We start from the raw sequence: 24,477 nt of genomic DNA on the forward strand, positions 1-24,477 counted from the left end.
ACATGGGCTGTAGGGGGTGCGCCTTGGCCTATATGGGCCAAGGGCACCAGCCCCAAGAGGCCCATGCGCCAAGGAGACTTGGGGAGGGGAGAGTCCTAAAGGGGGAAGGCACCTCAGAGGTGCCTTGGGGAGGATGGACTCCTCCCCCCCTCTTGGCCGCACCCCTTCCTTGGAGGAAGGGGCAAGGCTGTGCCCTCCCCCCTCTCTTGCACCTATATAATGGGAGGGGAGGGAGGGGTGGCCGCACCCTGAAGCCCTTGGCGCCTCCCCTCTCTGCTACACCTCCTCCTCCTCCCGTAGTTGCTTAGCGAAGCCCTGCCGGAGTTCTGCTGCATCCACCACCACGCCGTCGTGCTGCTGGATCATCATCAACCTCTCCTTCCCCTTTGCTGGATCAAGAAGGAGGAGACGTCATCCGCTCCGTACGTGTGTTGAACGCGGAGGTGTTGTCCGTTCAGCACTAGGTCATCGGTGATCTGAATCACGGCGAGTACGACTCCATCATCCCCGTTCCATTGAACACTTCCGCACGCGATCTACAAGTGGTATGTAGATGCAATCACTCTCCCATGACACGTTGCTAGATGAACTCATAGATGGATCTTGGTGAAACCGTAGGAAAAATTTTAATTTTCTACAACGTTCCCCAACACTGCCGGCCATACCCATGCAACACCAACCACTAGTATCGGCTCAACATTGACGGTTGGCCATGATACCTCCGTCACCTTGCAAGTGTTCGGGGATTTGCGTAGTTATTTTTTTTTTTGCTTTTTTATCCTTTTTTGTCGATTGAGTTGAACCGAGTCATTTAAATTGAAGATTACGAGGCTGAGAGAGATGATCTTTGAGGACTCTTCGTCAGAGGAGGAAGATGATGACGATGACTTTGAAATGGTCATTTTCATGATCTTTAATAATGATATCCGACGGTCGAGGAGAGGATCAAATTCCAGCCGCATGCACCTCAACCATGACAGAGTGAAGGGTCATGCCAAGATTATGAGAGATTATTTCGACCTTAATCCAACCTATCCAGCGAAGTATCTTCACTGGAGATTTCGGGTGTGCACAAGTCTCTTTCTCACCATTACAAATGCCCTGGAGAAGCATGATGATTGGTTCAAGCTTAAGCTTAGGAGGAATGCATGTGAAGAGATAAGTGCGAGCCCTTTGACACTACTGTAGGAATGGTTACCAGTGGCGGGCGCCAAAAGGCTAGCAGTGGTAGGCAGGGCACTTCGACAAGTATTTTCGGATGGAGGGAGTAATATTTAAGAATATCTAAATTTGCATATTTCACCACTTTTGGAATATTTGTTTCCCTTTTGTTTGGGTTTTGTTTGTTCGGCAGAAGAGTATGTTGGAAGTTGCTCACGAATTGCACAATCACCTCTAGCAGAAGTTGCTGACAAGCTACCACAAAATGTTTTGGTGAAAGGCTCCAGCGGCAACTAAACCCTATCCACCACTTCATCCCCTATCACTCTCGCTGCCGCTAGTGTCTGTGTCAAAACCGGCGGATCTCAGGTAGGGGGTTCTGAGCTGTAGGTCTTGGATCGATGGGGAACAGGAGACACGGGGCATGAAATTTATCCAGGTTCTCTCGAAGAGGTAAAACCCTGCGTCCTGCTTGATTATATTGAGGTATGTATGATGCTTACAGAGTTGATCTATGACGAGATCGTATGAACTAAACCCTAGTTGTGTAGAATGATGGTTCTCCCTCTTCTCTAAGGACTAAACCCACTAGTTTATATAGACACCAGGGGTAGCTAGGATTACATAGGGTCGATTGCCGTAGAGGATAAATGCACGTGCCATTCTCAGGTCTTGGAGTGCACACCAAGTCTTCGAGGCTTTCCTTCTGGAGCATGGAGATCTCTAAGGTTTGGTCCCCCTTAACGAAATCCGGGGTGGCCCAACAGACCGGCCCATGAGAGATAGGCCGGTACCCCGAGGACCCCTCTATCCAGGACTCCCTCGGCTAGGGTGCGACATCGGCGCAAAGGCTTCTAGTCATGGGGGCCTTGTTGTGAAGGGTTTGGTTAACTATTGTGGGTCGCTGACGTGATTTGTAGCGGAGTTGTGGTCTTTGGCAGGCAATACTCGACGACGGAATTGGTATTCCAGCACGGTTTTCTTCAACAATGGACTATCCTGGCTAGACCATTGGAGAAAAGGGTGTCGGTGCATGGTCCTGGACAGGTCGGGGTCAACATCAATCTCGAACTTGACGTACAGTGGCATGAGTGATTTTTCTTGTTTTCTTTGGAGATTCTTCGTGCTTAGTTTGGGGCAACAAGGTGACGGTGTTGCGGCAAATTAGGAATAATGTTCTCCTCAGCCTTTCCTCGCTTTGCTGGTGTGTTTATCGTTGATGAAGGGCGTGTGGGGCCGTGTCTCTTGCGGGTCTTCCCGGTTTAGGTTTCTGGTGGATCCATCTGGAATCGACCGGCTTTCATGATATTCGAAGTTTCTACAAGTCCTTATCGGCGTTTTCTTCTTCGGGGCGGTGATTTTCTTCATAAATTGCAAGCGCTGGTGTATTGTGGTCTACACCGACGAGTTTTTGAATGAAGCTTCTAGAAGCTCATGGGTTTAGTTAAGTTTGCTTCACCGAGGCGGAGGCCCAGAGGTGACATCGAGTTATGCTCACGGTGGGCCACTTATGGATGTAGGAGGAAGAAGACTTTGGCACCGCCAAGATTCTCAATGTATTTTTTTGTATGGGTATGTATATAAGGACATGTGTTACCCGTAAGTTCACTGATTGATCGGGTGCACACAAACCAACAATTGGTTTTGGTTTCGGTTGTGCCCCTTGGGCAAAAACATACACATGTACGGAACCCACACTCCTAACTACCGATCCTAAAAGCGTGCTAGAGGGGATCAGAAGGCCACTGCCACCATTGGCCACCCTAGGATAGTGCCGGCAGTGATGCTTCAGCCAACTACACTATCCAGCTCCTGCCGTTCTTCCCGGCCCATCTACCAATTGCCCGAGATCACAAGGTGCAGCCATGGGCTATATGGGGGCTGAAATCGAGCAGACATGGGATTTCTTCAGGTACCCGTAAGTTCTCACGCTTCCACACATGTATTGGTGTTCTAATCAAGAGATCAAGACCGTTATTATCTTAAGCCCTAAAGTTAAATCTAATAAGATCACCCATATTTCATTAAGACATCAAATTAGATGGGCTATGGCAAAAAGGAAAAAAAGATGACCATGCTTTAGGACACAGTAATCAAATATCCTTCTTGCAAGTCTCACTGATATAAGATTTTGAACCTAACAATACACTACCAGTCCTGATTCCAAAATAGTAATGAGGTGAATAAATGCTGAATGTAAATGGTAGGTGAAACCAAGATATTACAGTCAGTACCTTGGTCTTGGAGAACAGCAGCATGCAATGCATTTTGTCCATCTGGTCCATAGTATGAAATAACCCCGCCACTCAAGTCGTAGAGTGTTTTCGCCATGACTTTCTTTTGTAGTAAGATGGCTAGATATAACGGTGACATGCCATCTTTTGGAAAACTGGCCAATTGTGAGTCCTCGTTCATGAGCAACTTAACTATATCATCTTGCCCAAAATATACAGACTTAACAGCCTCGTGTAAGGCTGTCTCATTACTCTTGTTTTCTGTTCTTAGCAGTGCTTTCACCCTACTGGCATTGACAATCTTGCTTCTAGCAAGATGAATGAAAAGAGACACCATCTCAATGTTCGACGCCCTTGCAGCACAATGCAGGGGTGTATCTCCCCTGTTGTTTTGCACGAAAAGGAGGCTTTGTGCCTTGCTATAGATGAGGCGAGCTTTGTTTAAGAAATCCTCACCACGACCATGGCTGTTGGCGACCACATGAAGAAGAGTGTCACCTCCAGTAGTGACCGCGTATGGCAGTGACTCTCTGAGAAGTGCTTCTACGTCACCGGAAGCAGAAGGCGGATGCACCGCCGGGCTTCCGATGGCCCCGTTGCTGGAGGCGGCTGCTTGCGGGTTCAGGAGTGATTCCAGTTCCTGAAAAGAACCAGAGCAGGCCGCTGCCAGCAGTCGGGCACCCATCTTGGCCTCCGTGGTCACCGGCAGTGGAGATGCATTTGCCACAAAGGGTGAGCTCGGAGCTGCCTCCTCGGTGCTCGATACCATTGAACACCAACAAAAAAACGAGGTGGAATGGGAGTGGGAGAGGATCAACTGGGGCTGGTCTGGACTACAATGTACGCATGTAGCGGAGAAGAGGAGTGTGCGTCCAAGCTGTGCCTGGCGATGTCTATAAGTAAACAAGAAATGCATGTAGAGGAGCAAGCAAGGACTGCAGAGGGGTTGGTGAGCTGAGCAGGAGACGACCTCGGCAACTTGGGGTCAAGGCCGTGTTATCACCAATAATATAGTCCTTCTCCCTCCTACTTTACATAAAGCTGTCACAAGCACCACTGCATACTTTAGAGTTAGTACAACTAACCGGCTGTCTCCAATAAGATAATCCTTCTCCTCTCCTCCTTTAAGAACCCTTCACATAACTTTAGCACCATCCCATGCTTTCATTAACATATTTAGATTTACATCTGACAAGGTCATTTGTTAAAGGAAATAAACTGACAAGGAATCTCAGGAGTTCAAACACCTTGCAGTACTAGGACTTTTTTTCTGAGGGGTTTGCAGTAGTAGGACTTGGAGCTTGGTATATACCGCTGCCAACTTTCATGCAGATATACTCCCTCCGTTCAGAATTACTTGTCACAAAAATTGGATGTATCTACAACTAAAATACATATAGATACATTCATTTCTTCGACGAGTAATTCCGAACGAAGGGAGTAGCTCATGCATATTTTCCAAATATGTTAACTTCTACTATACCTAATATTTACGATATCAAATTATAATTTATGATATATCTAATAATATTTGTTCCGTGCTGTACATATTGATATTTTTTATATGCTTTTTAAAATTTTACAAATTTTAACTTGGGACAAACTAATATGCCCTTTTTTGACAAAAAACAGCTAGCCCATTCCAAATATGCCCCATTTTATCAACGTGGATTGCAGCCTCTTATTTCCACCCCTAACCCTAGGGTTGAGGACAAACTCTCTCCTCTAGGATTGACCAATGAGCCCATGGATTCCCCTCCACTCAGGCAGACATTGGCGGGGAGGGAATCCCAGTGCGTACACTCCGGTTAATAGTTTAGGTTAGGATTTTTAGTCCTTGCAGGCGTGGCGCTCGAGCGAATGGCGGTGCTTTTTCTTCGGGTTTGTCTTTCAGGTTCGGATCCTCCTTGAGTTTGTCCGTCTGGATGTAGTCAATGGAGCTCCGTTGTAGGTTGCTTCCGTCTCCTTGGGTAAGTGAGTTTATGGTTTTTCGTCATGTGGCGAGATTTTATGTCTAGTGTTTCAGATCTATGCAAGGGTTTGACGACATCGACTGCGCCTCCAAGACGCTGGTCCTCAGGGGCATGTGCACGAAGACTTCTCTACTGTTATTGAGAAGGTCAAACCAGCTTTGGAAGGGGAGTGGCGACTGCGACGCATCCACGGCTCATTCTGACGGCACTAGTGATCGTTCGATGGTCTCGGAATCTCGATATACTTTTTATTTTATTTGAGATCTTGTACTTCTGATGAACTTCTATAATAGCTCTAATTATTTCCACACAAAAATAATGTGCCACCTTTTTATATTTACAATGTTAATTTATAATTTATGATAAACCTAATGATACTGATCTCAATTCATTAAGAGAAAAGCTAGACGACAGACTTACTGTGAAGGCTAGTGATATTTACATGCGTAGTTGGTTACTCTCCGATTAAGGGGACGAGCCGTTACGCCTCGAATGCCAACTAGACCGGCTTTGTTCCAGGCGTGCAATTCCTTTGAGGTATTAGCTATGACCACTGAGGCAGGGTTGCATCGGTTCTGGAAAATTCTAGCATTCATTTCTTGCCACAAACTAGTATGCCCCAACTGAAGCTGTTAGGGCTGGCAGAAATATGTCAGACTCAAATCTCTGTCAAACATGTAAAGGAGCTGAAGATTCTTGGCGCACGCTCTTATTGATTGTACTATGTCCAAGTGTGTTTGGAGTCTGATTGATGAGGAAATTGTAGAGCATCTGATTGCATGCAATTCTTCTGATGCACGACTCTGGATGGGGGATTTGATGGAGTCTATGCAAGCTGCAGATTTTATCAAAGTGCTTATCACCTTGTGGGCGATCTGGTGGGCCCGTCAAAAGGCTATACAGGAGAGCGAGTTCCAATCACCTTTGAGCACTTTCATATTCATTAAAAATTTAATGGTAGACTTGGCCTTGATTCCGGGGCCATCGACGTGTGGGTGGCTCCACTTCGAGCATAGCACGTGGACAGATAAACAGGAGTTGTATTCCACCATCGCAAGGCAATGTGAAGATTAATGTGGATGCTGCTATCTCTACGAACAATGATAGAGGCTCGTTTGCAGCAATCTGTCGTGATGAACAGGGCATGTACTTGGGTTCCTCTGCAGTTGTTGTTCAAGGCCTTGTTCATGCTGAGATTCTTGAAGCGGTGGCCTTTAATGAAGCATTGGCTCTTGCTGCTGATCTGTATCAGAGGAAGGTTCACATAGGAACTGATTGCATGGCGACCATCATCTGAAGGAGAATTATATGGGCTCCAGCAGCACCATCATCAACTTATATAGCTGAAGATGAGAGGGCTGGAGGACGTACGTGTGGAGCACGAAAAGCAGGAGCACAACAGCGAGGCCCATAACCTCGCAAAAGCTTCATGTTCTCTTGATTTGGGATGCCATTTGTGGCTGACGGAAACCCCTCAGTTTATGTATGTACCTCGTATGATTGCAGTTGATTAAAGTTCAGTTTTATCCCTCAAAAAAAAAAAAAACTAGCATGCCCCATATTTTGAAACTCGGGGAGTAGCTTATGGGTGACATCCGAAGCATGTTTCTTTTTTTTACATTTTCATTTTTCTACGCATGTCCAGTACTATAGCTCCTTGGGTATTCGAGACGCATTCCTACTTTAACATATCTCTCTTTAGTTTTTCTGGGTTGTCTAGTTTATGGTTGGTTGCTCTTTGGATGACATTCCAGGCAAGTTCCCAATTTAACATCTTTATTGTTTTCTTTGGGCATGTCCAGTACTATACTCCCTTGAGTGACATACTATGCAAGTTCGTACTTACACTCGTTTTTTTTTCTTGGACCTGTCAAGTAGCTCCTTCGATGGCATTCGATGCAAGTTCGTAATTTAACATTTGAGACCTTTTACAGTACATCAAGTAAATTTGGGGCGTTTATTTATGTGATTCAACGGCCCAGATGAGACAATACTGCACTAGATTTCAGGTAGGATATCAAGGCCACAGGGGCATTTTGGGTAGCTCAGGCTTATCAATCCTGGAGCAAGGTACACCATGGCTTTCCACCCGGAGAAAGCGGGCGTGAACCACGACCTCCTCGCAGTGACGAGCACCAGGCGCACCGCTGCCCGACGGAGGAGTACGATCCCATTGTGAAGTCACCCTCCGCTGTCCAACATTGGCCGCAAACATAACAACCTCGTGTATCGTACGCAATCCACCGGACATCAGGTCATGTTGTGCGCCAACAACGATGAATCCCCTCGAGCGACAGACCAATCATGTGACAGCCCTTACGTAGTACTAAGAATACGTTCTAGTGTTTCCAAACATAGTTCAGAGAATATCAAACTTGCAGTACGTATGCAGGGAAAGAACCATAGCAATCGAGACGAGCCTTTGGCGATTCAGCGACACAGCTTCATTATATGACAGTCAGTTTTGGCGATTTGCCGATGATAATGGAGGAATTGTAGAGCTGCTAATTCACACGGGGATGATTCATGGAGACCAGGGCACCAACGGTTTTGGGTTCGAGGCAATGAATTGGGTGCAGGGTGCTTGTCCCTGCGCACGAAGGCGGGAGGCGTGGACATGCAGGCTGCTGGCCGGCGGCGGTGAGGAAGCATCGGCATGGCGGAGGACGGCGTGCGCTGGCTATTATTAGGATTAAAACATGGAAAGAACAGATCTATCTCAATAAGAAATTACCAATCTGTCCTTAAGCCAAAATCTGAGTCAAGCCGTTTTAACCGTTGGATCAACTAAATTCTACCTGTTATATTAGGTAGTATGATGCACCGTAAAAAATATCTAACATTTCTATTATTTTTCTGGGCCTTTCTAGTACTATAGCTCCTTGGATGAAATTCGATGCAAGTTCCCTATTTAACATATTTATTATGTTTCTGGGCCTTTCTAGTACTACTCCCTGAGTGACATTCCATGCAAGTTCCTGCTTTAACATTTTTCCTTTTTTTATTCTATTTCGGCCTGTTCAGTATTGTAGCTACTTGTGTAACAGCTAGTTCACGCAGATTCAAAAGGAGATTCCTAAGTGGGAAAAGGCATCTCTAATAACGTGTGTCTCAACAGTGTCCATGTGCATCTCAACAGGGTCCATGTTCAGTATGACACTTGCTCTCGATAAACAGAAAGTTGCATTGTAGCTCGAGCTCTATGGTACCTGCTATCATGACCGTCCATTTTCACGTCGTGATCCCATGCATCCCACGTGAAGAGCTCTGCTCCACACAACACATGCAGATGCTTCATCCAAGATTCCAAATGCATGACGTGTGAGCAGTAGAGAGAGGAATAATAAGAAAATGAGAGAGAGAACAGAGAATGAAGTGGGAGGAGAGAAAACGTCCAATCTCTGGTGTGTTAGCAGTGGAGAGAGAGAGAGGTTGTCACAAAGCAGAAATGGATGGAGAGAGAGAATGAGACGTGTTAGAGGTGTGAGAGAGAAAACGTGGCAGTGAGGGAGAAATCAAAGGAGAGACAGTGTGAAAGACAGAGGACGCGAGGTGATAGGAGGTGGACACTGTTGCTACAGTAAGCATGCATATGTTTTTTGTCCATATGTTTTGCAAATCACATTGGAGCACCAGCCATGGTTCAGATCTCGAGGAAAGAGAATCTGATGTGAACGGTATAGATAACAAGTACCGTGTAGCTCGATCTTCAAAAAACCACACTCATTGATAAATCTGCACATTCAGATAGAAAAGATTCCAACTAACCATATTTTATCTTTTCAGCACCACATCTTAATAAGACTATATACGTAGAGTACGTCCACTGGGTAAGTCTACCTCCAGCCAGCCTTTCTATGCGGATGAGTCATTTATCCTCTAGGGGATGTAGCAAATTTACGCGTATCACGTGCAAATGCGGTACTTTTAGCAAATCTGAAATTTATAACCTGAACCGTCAGATTACGTTCAACTGATGTCCCAGGCTCTTCATCCAGTTCCCTTTTTCTGCAAAATGGATGTTGTCTCATCCAACTCCTTACTCCCAAGTCCAGCAACTCAGACAGCTTGGCAACGAATATGGAAATTATGAAAACGAACGTCGTAGCAGATACCATCGAAAATGAATACATAGCGAATGTGATGTGGACATAGATATATATGGAGTGAAAGTTCCTTTCACTCAAAATTATAATGGAGATTGGCAGTAATTTTGTTTGAGGCAAACACGTGCTTTATTAAACTTCAAACTAAATGTTTATAGGTACTGTGACTGGATTATATGGAGTCCCAAGCAAAACATAGTGACCAATACCTAAAGAACAGGCGTGCTTTGCAAGGCCACGTGCCTTGAAATTAAAATTCCAGCGCCACTGCCTGCCCGCAGCCTGCAATGAGGTGAAGAGGCAGGTACATAGTTTTGATATATACATTGTATTTATACCATGTACTCCATATAAATATATGTCCAGGCCACCGCTAGAGGGTTGAGCCGACCCAAACCAAACCCTACGCCAAATAATTACTAGGCAGGACAAATTTACAGTCCAAAGTACCAATGTTTTAAATAGCGGGCTATGAAAAATAGCGGCGAGCCTTCAAATCAGCTATAGCAGGCTATAGCGAACTTTTTATGAAGGCGACCATTTAGCGGCACCCTGCTGAAAAGGCTATAGTGGAGTTATAGCCGGCTATTTAAAACTATGCCAAACACCCTCAAACAAATTACTAGTGTTACTTCAAAAGAACTCCTGCTACAATCCTCTAGCGACTGAAGATGCATGATCAACATTACTAACATATTAGTTTCCATTTTATTCTGGATTAGATTAATTTACAATTTGCTTACTATTCCATCCAACACAACATGCCAAATCGAGGGACAGGTTTGGAAGAGAATGGGAGATTAGTCAGCAGGCCGGTGCCGTTTGCAATGTTTAAGGAAAGTGGTCACGCAACCACGCGGTTAGTGCATCAATAATAGCTTCTGAGTACGTCCATACCATGACAACTGCATCCTGAAACCAATTTTGGCCTCAGGTGGGCAGGTAAAGGTCAAGTCGTTAGGTATGCTATTTTTTTTTCATTGGAAGAGAGTGGGTGGGTGACTTCTGAAGCAGCCATGAACGAGACAGCAGCCGGCCGTTCTTCTTTATCTAATGTTTAGACACCGCGACAACTTGTGCGTTAGCGTCGTGTCGTGTCCGATGTTTTTCGGTTTAACTTATTGTCTTGTTGATATTTTTTAATCCTGCCTCTAATCAAAATTCCGATTGTAATCCCTATTTATCCTCTTCTTTGATCGCGGAATGGACACCCATTGTGCTATTTTCTCGAGCTTAGCCCCGGACCATTCTTGCCCCCAACTCCCAAACAAATCCATCCACTCTGAATCCCATCGCTCCACCATATTAATTTGCATCTCTGTGGTGTTGGCGATGCCATCGAGCGCCAGGGAGGAAGATCGTAACTCACCCGTTGTGAGGAATGCTGCTCCTCCACTGGTTGCCTCAGAAGCCAAGATGATTGTGGCCGTAGGCCATGACCATTGCCAGCATCTGAAGGATGTGTTGAGCAAGGAGGATCCTTCGACCATGGTAGTGGTGATGGCCTCAGGCAACCAGACTCCTAAGCCGCCCAAGCCTCGCTCGCCGGTCATTGATTCCAGACTGCTAGCGGTGGCCTGCTCTGGTTCGTGGAAGAAACTGCAATCATTTCTCAGTGGGGAAGACCGTCAAATCTCCGGCGACGGGGCCATCGGAAGCTCTGCTATGCAGCCAGCTTTTGGTGACGAAGAAGCACTTCTCAGGGAGTCTTTCTTGGAGGGGGTCACCATGGACGGTGACACTTTTCTCCATGTCCTGGCCACCAACAGTGATGGTGAGGACTTGAATGAAGCTGGCCTGATCCGCAGGAAGGTAGTAAGTCTCCTCTTCACGCAAAACAACACGGATGACACGCCCCTGCACTGTGCAGCACGGGCGGGGAATTCCAAATTGGTGTCTTTTCTCATTGATCTTGCTAGGGGCAAGGATCAAGATACTAGCAGAGTGAAGGAACTGCTAGAGACAGAAAACAAGAGTAAATGGACAGTCTTGCACGAGGCTGTCCACAGTGGAAACACTGATATAGTCGAATTGCTCATGAAGGAGGATCTAGAATTGGCAAGTCTCCCAAAAACTGGTACTTCTCCATTGTATCTAGCCATCTTACTGGAAAACAGAATCATGGCCAAAACACTCTACAAGTTGAGCCGCGGGAAAAGCGGGAGAAATGACAGGAACCTTTCATACTCTGGACCAAATGGACAAAATGCATTGCATGCTGCTGTTCTCCGAGGCAAAGGTACAAATGCTCACGTTTCAATGTTTAAATTTCGGTTTAACGTACTGCTTTTCTATCTAAATGTTTTTGTCAGATATATACTATTGAGCATATATTTGGGTTATGATTGTTAGTGTTCTATTGTGTTCAGGTATTTTATCAGTGGGGGTTGTTTGAAGAATATTTATCACCTTTGACTCCGTCTTTTAACCACAACCTATGCAGCTTAATTTTCATTACTGAAATCTGGGTGAACTCACCTTACAAAAAAAGAAATATATAATACGGTGGGGATGGAGGAGGCGGGGCGGGACTTATAGGAGACACATTCTACAAGTTGAGCCAGGGCGACGGCATGACTGGTTGTCATGGTAGTTATGTGAGAGAGGAATATCGTCGGCCATACAGGAGACACATTCCATGGTCAGAGTACTATGACAGGGAGTGAAAACAAAACGTGAGGTGTTTGCTTTCCATGATGTAAAGCCTGCCCTTGCGATTTTAAGTTTTAACTCAACCAAGAACTATAACGCTTCTCTAACGCTTATTCCAAACCATATACAGAAAATTTGACTTGATGAGCAGTGTTTCTGCCCACTCCGCATTTTCATATTATACTAATATTTCTTCGTGAATCAATTGGAATTCCCAGCTAAGTAAAAGGTATATAACCTACCTTACAGGATGAATTAATATACCCTCGTATCGATGGACAAAGTATAACTGTAAATTTTTCGAGCATTTTTCTCTCTTTCCTGAAAAAGTTATTGTGTAGGCAGAGCACTCACATGACGCTGAACTGGACAGGCATAGAGTTTAGAGGCGATACTTTTAGTTGTTTTTGTTTCTCTTTCTCTCATATTGATTATTTTTTAACTCATAGACGCCACTTGTAGATCTCACAGAGATGCTGTTAGGATGGAACATCAACCTTGCAACACAACAAGATGATAATGGAAGTACAGCTCTTCACTTAGTTGCATCTGTACTACGTCAAAGAGACCTACGAGCCATACGTTTGCTTCTACTGAAGGCCAATCCAGATGCACTGTATCAAACGGACAACAACGGATCATTCCCCATACATGTGGCTGCATCCGTAGGTGCAACACGTACCATCAATGATTTTCTGAAGGAGTCACTCAGTTGTGTTGATTTGCGTGATGCCAGGGGAAGGACATTTCTTCATGTTGCAGTTGAAAAAGGGGAAATTTGGACAGTTGGTTCTGCCTGCAGCAACCGATCAATATCATGGATTTTGAACAGGCAAGACAACGATGGAGACACTGCACTGCACCTAGCTATAAAAAAAAGGAGTCTGAGAATGTTCTGTTCTCTGTTCGGAAATATAGTTGTACACTTGAATTTAATAAATCAGAAAGGGGAGACTCCACTTGATATAGCATGTCACAGTCTTCCTAAAGGATGTTTTTATCCTCAGGTAATATAGGCAGTCTTTTTATGTTTAAGCATGCCGTTCAAGGTAAGCAAGATCAGCTGAGATTTGTGTGGTTCATTCTATTTTTCCTTATTTTGATTTTGCAGAATAGTGAAGTGAGAATACACCGCACACTCAATTTTGTTGGTGCTAAACGTGGTATTTCTCGACAGGATTACTGTAAAGAAAATGATATTGTCCAAGAAAGGCAGGATGAAATGCATGAAATTGATCAGGTGAAAGAGGGCACACAAAGTCTATGTCTTGGCTCTGTCTTAATTGCAACCGTCACATTTGGTGCAACTTTTGCTATGCCTGGTGGTTATAGAGCAGATGATCATACTAATGGAGGCACACCAACACTTGCTGGAACTTATGCTTTTGATGCATTCACCCTAGCAAATGCACTTGCCTTCACTCTCTCAGCAATGGCTACAATATCTTTGATGTCATCTGGATCTCCATTGGTACACCCTCGGAGCCGGACAACGCACTTAATAATTGCCTACTATCTCTTGTCGACTTCCGTTACAAGCTTGGTAGCTGCCTTTGCACTTGGTACCTATATGATGCTAGCTCCAGTTGCTCATAAGAGTGCTATTGGGGTATGTGTCATGAGTTCTCTCGTATTGCTCTATCAAAAATTGGAATTTGCAATCAAGCATATTGCTGTATTACCAGCACTATGTAAGAGAAAGGGGATAGTCCGGACGTTTAACATGTCAGCAACCTCAATCATGATCTGTATTCTAGGTCAACATTGGCCCATAATAATAATATTTTGTTCAACTTTAAGAAACTACCATGTTCAAAAGGTCGACCCGTCCGCACAATCACCAGCACCATTACATTAACGAGGACCAAAATAGGCCGCCATTTGGAGGATATATTACATGCATCATTTCATTATCATCATCTTTTCTAAGGATAACTGTTTCTATCACCAAAATTGCGTTTCTTGAGGAACTTTAATGATGTGTCGGTTGTGCTTCAAGTTTTCAGTATAAGTATCAGTGCGCTTGTAATAACAATGTAAACGATGTCCAGAGCACTTGCATGCAACTGCTTTGTATTTATGACTCATCTAAGCGGATTGAAGGACCTATGGTATTCTCTTGTTATGAATTTATCTTTCTAATAACAAATTTTTATTATAGATTTCTTTAATATTATTTGTAAATAAATGACACATTTTGGGCATGCTGAGGCAATGCACCTGTACAATGCTATCACTCTTTGCCATGCTTGATGCCACTTGTAGCTTCTCTGAAGTCGTCATTTTTATTGACCCGTTCAAGAATCACCAAGTACCATGTTGCCGATGATGATATGCTGGATGGCAGCCTCATTGCAGAGGCTGGCCTTCAAACTTTCGAAGGGAAGGTAGACCCCTGAAAGTTGAAACCGGTCCACCGATGAGAATCAGGTCGGTTTCTTCAGAATACAGGAGCAAAGCATTGAATTAACCCATATAAATTACTAAATGGGACAGGATACACAAGTCCAAACAGCCTCAAACAAACTATTAGTGTTACATTGTTAGAAATCCAAGCTAACAATTCTCCAGCAATCATGCTTGATTTACTGTGAGAATTATATATGGCACTTGAAGAAACACCATCCAACTATTGTTTGCAGCTTCTTCACGGGTCCATCAGCTCGCTGTCTCTGCTTGATTGCTGTCTTTGCCACTTCTCTTGCGCTTTCTAACCGTCTTTTGCTTGGCCTCACCATAGGGAACATGTTCTAATCAGTGCCTGTACTTGTCAGATATATGTGCTTCAGGTGTAGAGTCATCCACATCCCAGTACAACTGATATCAGGAGCTACAGCAAAACAGAATGTGCAATGGGTTTCACTGGCCTATCTAAGCTAGCAGCTCTACACTTCAAGATAAGCCAGGGAATTCCAAGCTTACTTTCGCAACATTGCATTGGACACGTATGTTTAGTGATGATTAATTACCTGATTTTGAGCAGCTGATGGTTGGGGCTTTGGTTTCTTTTTCTTGCATCATAGTGGGTTTGGGGCCTGCAAAAGGACACTCAAAATGTTAATGGTGCCCACTAGATCATAAAGAGCAAATATACTCGTACTCGTGCATATGAAGAATATTTGAAAAACAGTAGTTGTAGATACAACCTTTGCTCTGTTCCTTTTAAACTTGCTTTTCTCTGCCACTACGGTGGTGTTTCCATCGAGATATCTTTCCTCCCGATGACGCCTTAAGTAGCTTCTTAAATTCTGATTTCTCTATATGAATACGCAGAGGGTTACAACTAACTGACTAAATATAACGTCAAATACTACACGCATCAATGTGCATTATAAGTATGCCATAAAATCATATTCAAAACGAAATATAAATTCATTATTATCACAAGAGGAAATTCCATAAAACAAATAGTTTAACAAAGTACATCATTGCAAAAATGGTTTGGTACCAAATTAGTGAAGACTTGCTTAAGTCAAGGCCATCGTTTCTTCACCAGCAATAGTAGAAGGACCTGGGTCTGCAAACATAAAATCAAGTATTTAAAATCAAGGTAGTGGACATAGAATAAATCAATTGTTCATATGAAATTTTGCAAAAAAAAAGAAAGAAACATATTATACCATTAACACGAAGTTCACGAGGTACTGGCCCCTTGCGTTTCCTCATTTTTTGATAGCATTGTATAATCTTAATATCATCAATGCTTGCAGATACATCACGCTCAATAAAGCACACCAAACGGTAATTGAAAAAAGATTCAATTGTACGGAGCCTCCTCATCTTGGATTTCTAATCTCCTGTTGACAATGAAATAAAACTGACTAAGAAATATAATTTAATACCAGCAATTCACTAAGTTTGCGTGATATAAAGAAACTAGGGAAAAGAATTAGATGGTACAGAGTTACAGATTAATTATTACCTGTGCGGCAGAGTGTGTGTGTGCACTGTAATTTAGCAATAGTTCGAGAAGATCGGAGACTAGGAGAGGCAGGTGGTCAGGACTTAGGATGCCGGATCCGGCAGCCAGCGCGGAGGGGAATCGCAGTTTGACGACTGATGGCGGTGGTGGCACAGCCACGCAGCCCATGGGCGCTCTGCTTGAGGGAGGCGAGGGTTTCTCTGTTGCCGATCGGGAGAGGGATTCTTTTTCTTAGCCAACGAGCAATAGATCGAAGCGTCCACGTGTTCTGACCGATAGATTTTCTGGCTGCACGATTGATTTTCTGTTCTGATCGATCCACTTGAGTTGGGCTAATGGGCTGAAGCCTTGTATATCTACGTGAACATTTTCCGGATACATGAAATTTTTTAATCAACAAACTTTTCTGTAATTCACGAACATGTTTTGAATTTTCTTAATATTTATTAAAATTCATGAACAATTTTCGAATTTGTGAACATTTGTGCAATTTCACAACATCTAGTGAATACAAAACATTTTTTCAAAATGATGACTTTTTTTAATTTTTCGAACATTTTTTTTCAAAATCGTTATTTTTTGAATATATGAACATTTTTATAAAATATGAAACATTTTATATCCACAAAAAATTTATGATTTATTGAGTATTTTTCTTAGATGCACATATTGTTAAATTTCAAAACTTTTTGAACAAATTTTTAAAACTGAAAAAAAACTGAGAAGAGAAAAGAAAACAGTGCGCCCTGCAGATGGGTCGGCGCAAACGGGCATGTTGGCGCAGCGAGGGGTGCGTGCTGCCTCTTCTCCAAGCGCACATTCGCGTGGGGCGATTCCCCTTTTTTTTTTTTTTTTGAGAAAGCGTGGGGCGATTCCTATTTGGCGCTTAAGCGCCTGTTCGCAAACAGGCGCCTGCAGGCGCGACTGGTTGGGCTCGGCCCAGTTTGCTCTACTCCTTTTTCTGTTAAAAAAGAAAAAACGACCGCGCACATAAAGGATTCGAGCCCGTGACCTCCTCCTCGACGACTGGCTGGCGTAACCACCCGCCAAAAAACGAAGTCGTGCTAACCTTCTAACCTATTCGTATTTTATTCATTCATTTTTTCCTTTTTTTTCCGTTTTCCCATTTTTTCCTTTTTTTGGCTTCTGTTTTTTATTTTTTCTTCTTTTTCCTTGATCGATGAATTGTCCCCAAATACGTGAACTTTTTTTGAATTCGTTGACCTTTTTTCAAATCAATGAACTTTTTTCAAAATCCTTGAACTTTTTTTAAATTGGATGAACTTATTTTCTATTTCGATGAACTTTTTTCAAAATCAACGAACTGTTTTAGAATCTATAAACTTTTTTAATTTGATGAACTTTTTTAAAAATTGATGAATGTTTTCCAAATATCTATGAACCTTTTTTTTTAAGAGATGAACTTTTTTTCAAATCGATGGACTTTTTCCTTACATCTGTAAACCTGTTTTTGTTTCACATTTTTATTTCTTAAGAAATAGGAAAACCGGGTGGTTTTCCAGAAAAATAAAGGAAAAAAAAACTGCTGCTAGTGAGTGGCCGAGCGAGCAACGGATCTAGCGATCGAACTCAGCTACCGTTTTTGTTTCCCCGAACGAGCGAGCGAGCGCACTCGTAGGCCGGCCCATGCCATCGATAGCGCGAGCGCCCGCTAGTTAACGGGTACCTACAGCGCTGACTTGTCTCAAAAAAAAAAAAACCTGCAGCGCTGACTAGGGGCTCCCATCGCGTGGTACAGGAGATCCCGCCCTGCCTGCCAGCACCTGCTGGTTCCTGCGTACGCACGGTAGTAGGCTGCTTTCGTCGTCGCACCTCGATTACTTTGAGCGTGTTTGGTTGGGGTAATCAGAGTTAGGGAATGGGAATTGAAGAGGTACGAAACTTCAAATTCATTGTTTGGTTAGAGGTATTGAAAATTTACAAGGGAATAGGCATGGGACTTGGGACTCCAACTCCCATCATTTTATTAATAAGGGAGCGGGTGGGAGTTGGATGGGAATTTTTTTAGTGAGTCAATCTTAACCTTTCATCCTAACTTTCCTTGTCTAGTTCCATGTCAATTCTCACGAACCAAACAAGGGAGTACAATTTCTCCTCATATTCTCACACATAATTCCTATCACACACCAAAAACATGTTTGGGAATAAAACGACTCATCTCTTGTTTAATCTCAACACAACTCCCTCCTCTAAACTCCCATTCCCCTTTCCAAATATTGCCAAACACGCTGAGTTTAATCCGTTCACGTCGAGACTTCCAATGTTGGATGGTTTCGTCGCTGCTGCCTGCTACTGCTTTCCAAGTAGATCTTGTTGCCACCGTTCCAATTTGTCGATCGGTTTCAAACTTCACAACAACAATCTTTCCGCTTCGCCCGCTCTACATGAATGATCCACAACCTACAAACAACCTAGTTCTTGATATCATTTGTTAGAATTAATCCGAGACACATAATCGGTCATCCAAGGATAAGCAAGCACTCGTGACAAAGACATCAAGATATATTAAAGAGGTTCACTGAACTCGGCTACATCTCGGGGCCTGACTACGAATGTTTCTCCCTGTGTTACCGTCACAACACCGCACCCCGACCACCTGGGTGCCGGTACATGTCGCTGGCTCCTCCTGCGTGCATGTACTATTATGTTGGCACAGGCTACATGGTGTGTCTACCCTTACGTTATATAGACCTAGAATACAAGCGTCCTATTATGACATAATTCTTACCTTATCTAGAGTCTAGCTGTATTCTAACTTGTACTTAATAGTCGATACAACTCCAACATAGCCAATTTCTGAAGCAACGCGGAGTGCGGCAAGGACCAAGTCACCGAGGAGACAGGGATAAGAGGCGACGACACTAGATTCAGGCGAACATAACCGAATGAGAAAAATTCACTACATGTCCTATTACTTACGCTGGCGCCAGCTTTAGTCCCTGTGGTTACAAATACCCGAAATACAGCCACTAAACTTGCTCTAGGGGGTTATGTACGGTCCAATATACGGTTATGTGTACGTATGTGCTGAGCTGGCTCTAGTCAACCGATGCCAAGCATGCATTGACTACCACATGTGCCCGGCTTGCTCGAATACGCATGCACGCAGGGGTCTTTTTGCAAAACTGCTCCTCCAGCGCGCTCCTCCTACTCCTCGCCGTCCTCCAGGTAGTCAAGTATCAATGGAGATCGCGGGGAGCACGGAGCTGATGTTCTGCCCAATGAAGACGGGGCACGCCACGGTGCCGCCGGTCTGGCAGAGGACGATGATGGCCTCCGTGAAGTGCCTGCCGACGGGCCGAAGCATTGCTTGCCCAGGTCGCCGTAGGTGTAGTTGCCGCCATCGCCATGGTGGCTCTGCTCACCTCCGAGCCCGACCTCTTCTGTTTCTTGCTCCCGCAGCTAAAGTCTACTGTGAATGTGTGACTAAACTTCATCACACCAATCGATTGAGCAGATTAAGCTGAATATTTACTAAAAACTTGAGGCCGCAACGGCGTCAGTCCTTGGCAAAGGTGGCGCCTTTAGCCACAAGTACTCTGCTGTAATACACCGAGGTGGATTAGGAGCACTCGGCGACTCCCCTATCCGAAATCGCCGCCGCCCGCATGCAGGCTTGGGATCCGTGCCACTTTGCTGAAAATCATTACATGCGGTATATACATGTTCGTGGTCATTTATTGTATGCAGATGCAGTCTGTGAGGTACAGGTACAGGAAACCAGCCCGATGTAATTAATTCACTCCACCATCACCTACCTGTGCAGTCCCCTACTTGCACGCAAGCACTCCATATCCAGATCTGAAAAACTATTCTCCTCTCGCCGGCTGCTAGTGATTGACGCACAAACAAATTCCTCACAGTAGAAGTGGATTACAGATTTGGTAGTAGTCCGCTGATTATCAATGATCTTGAACTGCTGTCCTTCTTCGGTGGAAGGAGATGAGCAGTTCAGTACATCGGCTGGTGCAGCAACCACCCTGCGTCGAATCCGTGTAAGTTCATTTGGTTTTGAAATGATTGATAAAACAGAACGCTTTACTAGTTGCAGATCTGTTTATCTTGATTTTTCTTCTGTCCCTTTGTAGATCGAATCAAGATACAAGAGCCGATGAGTGCATTGTCGGGATAGCTCAGATGACCGTCAAAGAGGGGCGCCAGCTTTCGACAGTTGCTTTTTTCGATAAAGGATAGATTTTATTAGCTCAAAGAGGAGCATCAAGAGGATACAAACCTAAAGAGCACACACCCGGCATCTGCATAACTAGGATGCACACAGCCAAGCTTTCGACAGTTGCTGAAGCGGACGAGCTCGATTCTTCTAATGGAAGCACTGAGCAGCACGTCTCGACAGTTCTAGATGCAGAGCATGGGTCAAAATCAAGGACTCCAAATCTTATTGATGTGGAAAGGGAAAACAGCGGCTGGGTTCGACGGTAAGTTTCTTCAGTACACGTCCGATTATTAGATGCACAAGTATAAATGCTTACATTTAATTCCAGGCAAGGTGCACATGTCCGTGCAGAATCGAGCCTGATTCATTTATGAACTTCCTGGGAGTCATTTATTATTAGCAAGACTCTCATAAGGCTGGTCATAGTGGGGAGTAACATATACTAGTATCATGCATATGATACTAGTGTATGATACTACCTTTATAGTGCATAGTAACATAAAGTAGTATCATAGATGATTATATTTATTGTCATGCATGACACAAAGTAGCATAGCATTTAACATGATATGGTATCTACCTATGTTACTCGAACCCTCTCTCTTCTCTTTAATTATGTGCCACATAAGCATGTTTGCTAGTCAGGGCCGGTCCTAAGATTTTAGGGCCCGGGGCGAAATTAGAGCTCGGGGCCCTTAGAGTATGTCATCGGGACCAATTTTTTAGCGGTTTTCCCTCACTTTCAATTTGATCCGAGGATTCAATCTTGTGCCTGAAAAATTATTTACTATGAGGTGGCAGAATTAGAAGGGCTATGGAATCAAATCTAATGCATTATAAGAAAAAAATTAACCATCTAACAAGAAAATGAAGGAATGGCTTCTTATAGCAGACGAGTGCTTGCATCTCGACGTTCCAGAAAACATTGCAAAGAATGGACGCAGTCAAATCAATTTAACAGGGAAGCATCTATAAATTGCAATTAGCACAACAGGAAGGGACTCCTTGACAGATCCTATATATTCCCCTAAGCATCGCATCAAGGTCTGTCAATTGTACGTGCCCTTGAATTTGAGAATTAATGCAAAGCTATAAAAAAAAGTTGGCGGGTAGCAAAGCTATCAAGATGCCAAATCAACTCGACAAAACAATACTAATCATCACACTGAACTCACAAATGACAAAGCCTAATCATAATAGCTAGGGCATACATACCTTCTTCTCTAGAATCTGTTTCTCGGCTTGGTGATAATCTCGCGGTCGAGGAGCCTGTAGACGAGGAGGTGATGGCGATTATCGATCAGGCGAGAAGGTGCGGTGTGACTCGCAAGATGAACAGGCAAAAAATCTTCCGTGGCAGCCGCCGCCGCCGACGCCAGGCCTCATGCATGCGTGAAGCAGCAACCCCGTAACTGATGCATCTATCGTGGAAGGTTGACTCAATCCACGATCGCTAATATTCTGGTGCATTATTAGCCGGACTCCCTCTTCATACGCCGTAACTTGGGCCAGAATGAATGGCAGTATCATTTTTTTTCCAGTCCACGCAGCATCTGGCCCTAAGCACACACATCCCTCGGTGGGGGCCCCTCCATTACGGGGGCCCGGGGCGGCCGCCCCCCCTGCCCCTCCTCAGGGCCGGGCCTGTTGCTAGTCCCAAGTGCAGGTTACAGGTTATGTTACCCCCACTATGGCCATCCTAACACATCTACAGCAAGTCTCTCATACAGTAATAATTTTATTATGTGCATAGCCGTCGCATACCTTAACCACAAACCAAGCATATATCTTTTCAAGTCACTTGTTGATTCATCTCTCTGCTGTCAGTTATGTTAAGTTTGATTCGGTAAAAATGACGAGAAGTAGTAATTCTCTTTCAGGCACTAGTTTAGTACACGTTGGAAGAAGGATTTGGAGAGATCGACCCCATGTGTCAACTATGTTCAACGAAATGTGGAGCGTGGTTTTAAATGGAGATTCGTGGTATGGCGTGTGGGGACGTAAGTCAGTAGGAGAGAAAGAAGGTGACGAGGTTAACAGCTTCCCATGCAACGGAAGCGTGAAATGATGTCATGGAATCTCACAATTAGCCTGTTGCGATTCAAGATCAGAGAGGTGATAGTATGTATCTTTGTAATGAATGAATAAAAGAATTCTGCTCAGCGTATTATTGTGTATTTTTTGTCACTCGTAGTAGTTAATCAAATGGTATGTTAATTTGGGAAATACTTTGCCTAGACAACTAAGCTTTCTTCAACGAATCAACGTAGGTCGATGAAAAATCATGGAGTACACAGCTGTTTCTCCAAAATGGGACATGGAGTTGAGTTGCATGTCAGACCACATGCATGGTAAAGTTCCGCGTTAAGGGTCCCACATGCATGCATGCAATTTCTAAACACAAGTTATTCCTACTCCCTCTGTTCCTAAATATTAGTCTTTGTAGAGATTTCACAATGGATCACATACGGATGTATGTAGATGCATTTTAGAGTGTAGATTCACTCATTTTGCTCCGTATGTAGTCTATAGTGAAATCTCTAGAAAGATTTATATTTAGGAACGGACGGAGTAGTTCATTAATGCTTTGCGTGTCTAAAATAGATAGGCCAACAAAGTCACTCCGGTGCCACAAAGCGTGCGCCCGAGTTACTACACACTTTTAAACGCACCATCTCCCCATCGGATGATTGATGGAATCAGCGGTGAAAATGTTTGGAACAAAGTGTGCATCCGTTTTTTACTAACTTTATGCACCAGGTGTCACACAACTAAAATGAAGAAACTTTTTCCACTATAAATCAACCGCAGGGAGCTTTGAACTCTTGATTTATTGTACTAGAAAAAAAGAGTGCGCATTAAGCAACCATTATCCATGGAGAAAAAAAGGTGGGAGATTGAGGAGCGTGGTGCATTGAATTGAAGCTCTGGTTGTTGGGCGTTAGCAGTTGAGTAGGATGCATGCACGCCATGTCAGAAGTCAGAACAGGAATGACACTATGCATCATTTAATACGAAAACCGCTGGAGAGCTATACACGGCAAAAATCATCCAATATGCACAAAGCTAATATAGCGGATGAAATCTCGAGGCAATTGAATGAGCGAGATTACAGTGAGCGTAGTCGCCAGGTGCTCCAACGCATTTTCGTGTAATACACCTTCAATGCACAAATTAGTACTGATGTAAATCAATATGAGTTAATTGGCTCTGGACAACGGTCATAATTCATCATAATTTGGCATTAATGACCCAAAATCATTTGCCACTTTCATTCAGTACATTTTTATCTTTTGATACTTGACTACCTGGGGTACTCTTGCTTTTGTACTATAGTAGTACTCCTCTTCAGTCTTCACTTGTAAGTGCAGCAGGCATTACTAGAAAAACGGCTATAGGTAATATGGACATTAATGGCATATTATATATGTGGTGCGCCACTGTTATATAGCAGTGGCGCACCATGTGTGGGTGCGCCATTAATAACCAAAACAGTAATGACGCATCAGGTGAAAAGTGCGTCATTATTAAGTTTGACCAAGGTTTGACCCAGTCATACACATAGTAATGGCACACTTTGTATAGATGCGCCATTAGTAAGTTTGTTGGGGAACGTTGCAGAAAATTAAAAATTTTCCTACGATTTCACCAAGATCCATCTATGAGTTCATCTAAGCAACGAGTCAAGGGAGTGAGTTTGCATCTACATACCACTTGTAGATCGAGTGCGGAAGCGTTCAAGGGGATGGTGAGAATGATGTCGTACTCGCCGTGATTCGGATCACCGATGACCAAGTGCTGAACGGACAGCACCTCCGCGTTCAACACACGTACGGTACGGATGACGTCTCCTCCGTCTTGATCCAGCAAGGAGGAAGGAGAGGTTGAGGAAGACAGCTCCAACGGCAGCACGACGGCGTGGTGTTGTTGGTGCAACAGTACTCCGACAGGGCTTCGCCAAGCACGTACGGAGGAGGAGAGGTGTTGGGGAGGGGAGGGGCTGCGCCTTGGCTTGTGGTGTTCAGCCCTCCCCTCACCCCTCTATTTATAGGAGAAGGGGCAAGGGGGGCCGGCCCCTCTAGATGGGATCTAGAGGGGGGCGGCGGCCAAGGGGAGGGGAAACTTGCCCCCCATGCAAGGGGGGCGCCCCCTATAGGGTTTCCCCCAAACCCTAGGCACATGGGCCCAAGGGAGGGGGGCGCGCCCAGCCCACAGGGGCTGGCTCCTGCCCCAC

At 44.2% G+C, this 24,477-nt stretch overlaps 2 protein-coding genes and 1 pseudogene across 2 annotated transcripts in view; 1 reads left to right on the forward strand and 2 right to left on the reverse strand.

Moving 5' to 3' along the window:
* Window positions 1–4,164, reverse strand: part of LOC119321625 (ankyrin repeat-containing protein At5g02620-like) — an 8,071-nt gene extending 3,907 nt beyond the window's left edge. The window contains exon 1 of the mRNA XM_037595225.1: window positions 3,396–4,164. Within this exon, the coding sequence (XP_037451122.1) occupies window positions 3,396–4,164 (769 nt within the window). The remainder of the gene's footprint in view (window positions 1–3,395) is intronic.
* A 6,580-nt stretch (window positions 4,165–10,744) lies between these two features.
* LOC119321626 (ankyrin repeat-containing protein At5g02620-like) lies at window positions 10,745–14,525 on the forward strand. The gene is made up of 4 exons (XM_037595226.1): window positions 10,745–11,713; window positions 12,589–13,133; window positions 13,238–13,874; window positions 14,392–14,525. Exons 1-4 carry the CDS (start codon window positions 10,807–10,809, stop codon window positions 14,523–14,525), a joined length of 2,223 nt encoding a protein of 740 aa, XP_037451123.1. The 5' UTR covers window positions 10,745–10,806.
* A 259-nt stretch (window positions 14,526–14,784) lies between these two features.
* LOC119321627 overlaps window positions 14,785–24,477 on the reverse strand; it is a 72,835-nt pseudogene continuing 63,142 nt past the window's right edge.

This window comes from Triticum dicoccoides, chromosome 6B (assembly GCF_002162155.2).
Source record: "Triticum dicoccoides isolate Atlit2015 ecotype Zavitan chromosome 6B, WEW_v2.0, whole genome shotgun sequence".
Taxonomy (NCBI): Eukaryota; Viridiplantae; Streptophyta; class Magnoliopsida; order Poales; family Poaceae; genus Triticum; species Triticum dicoccoides.

Coding starts and splice junctions, on each gene's coding strand:
- LOC119321626 (XM_037595226.1), top strand. CDS start 10,807: ATGCCATCGAGCGCCAGGGAGGAAGATCGTAACTCACCCGTTGTGAGG. Junction 11,714..12,588: donor TGCTGTTCTCCGAGGCAAAG/GTACAAATGCTC, acceptor CGCCACTTGTAG/ATCTCACAGAGATGCTGTTA. Junction 13,875..14,391: donor AGCAACCTCAATCATGATCT/GTATTCTAGGTC, acceptor TGCCACTTGTAG/CTTCTCTGAAGTCGTCATTT.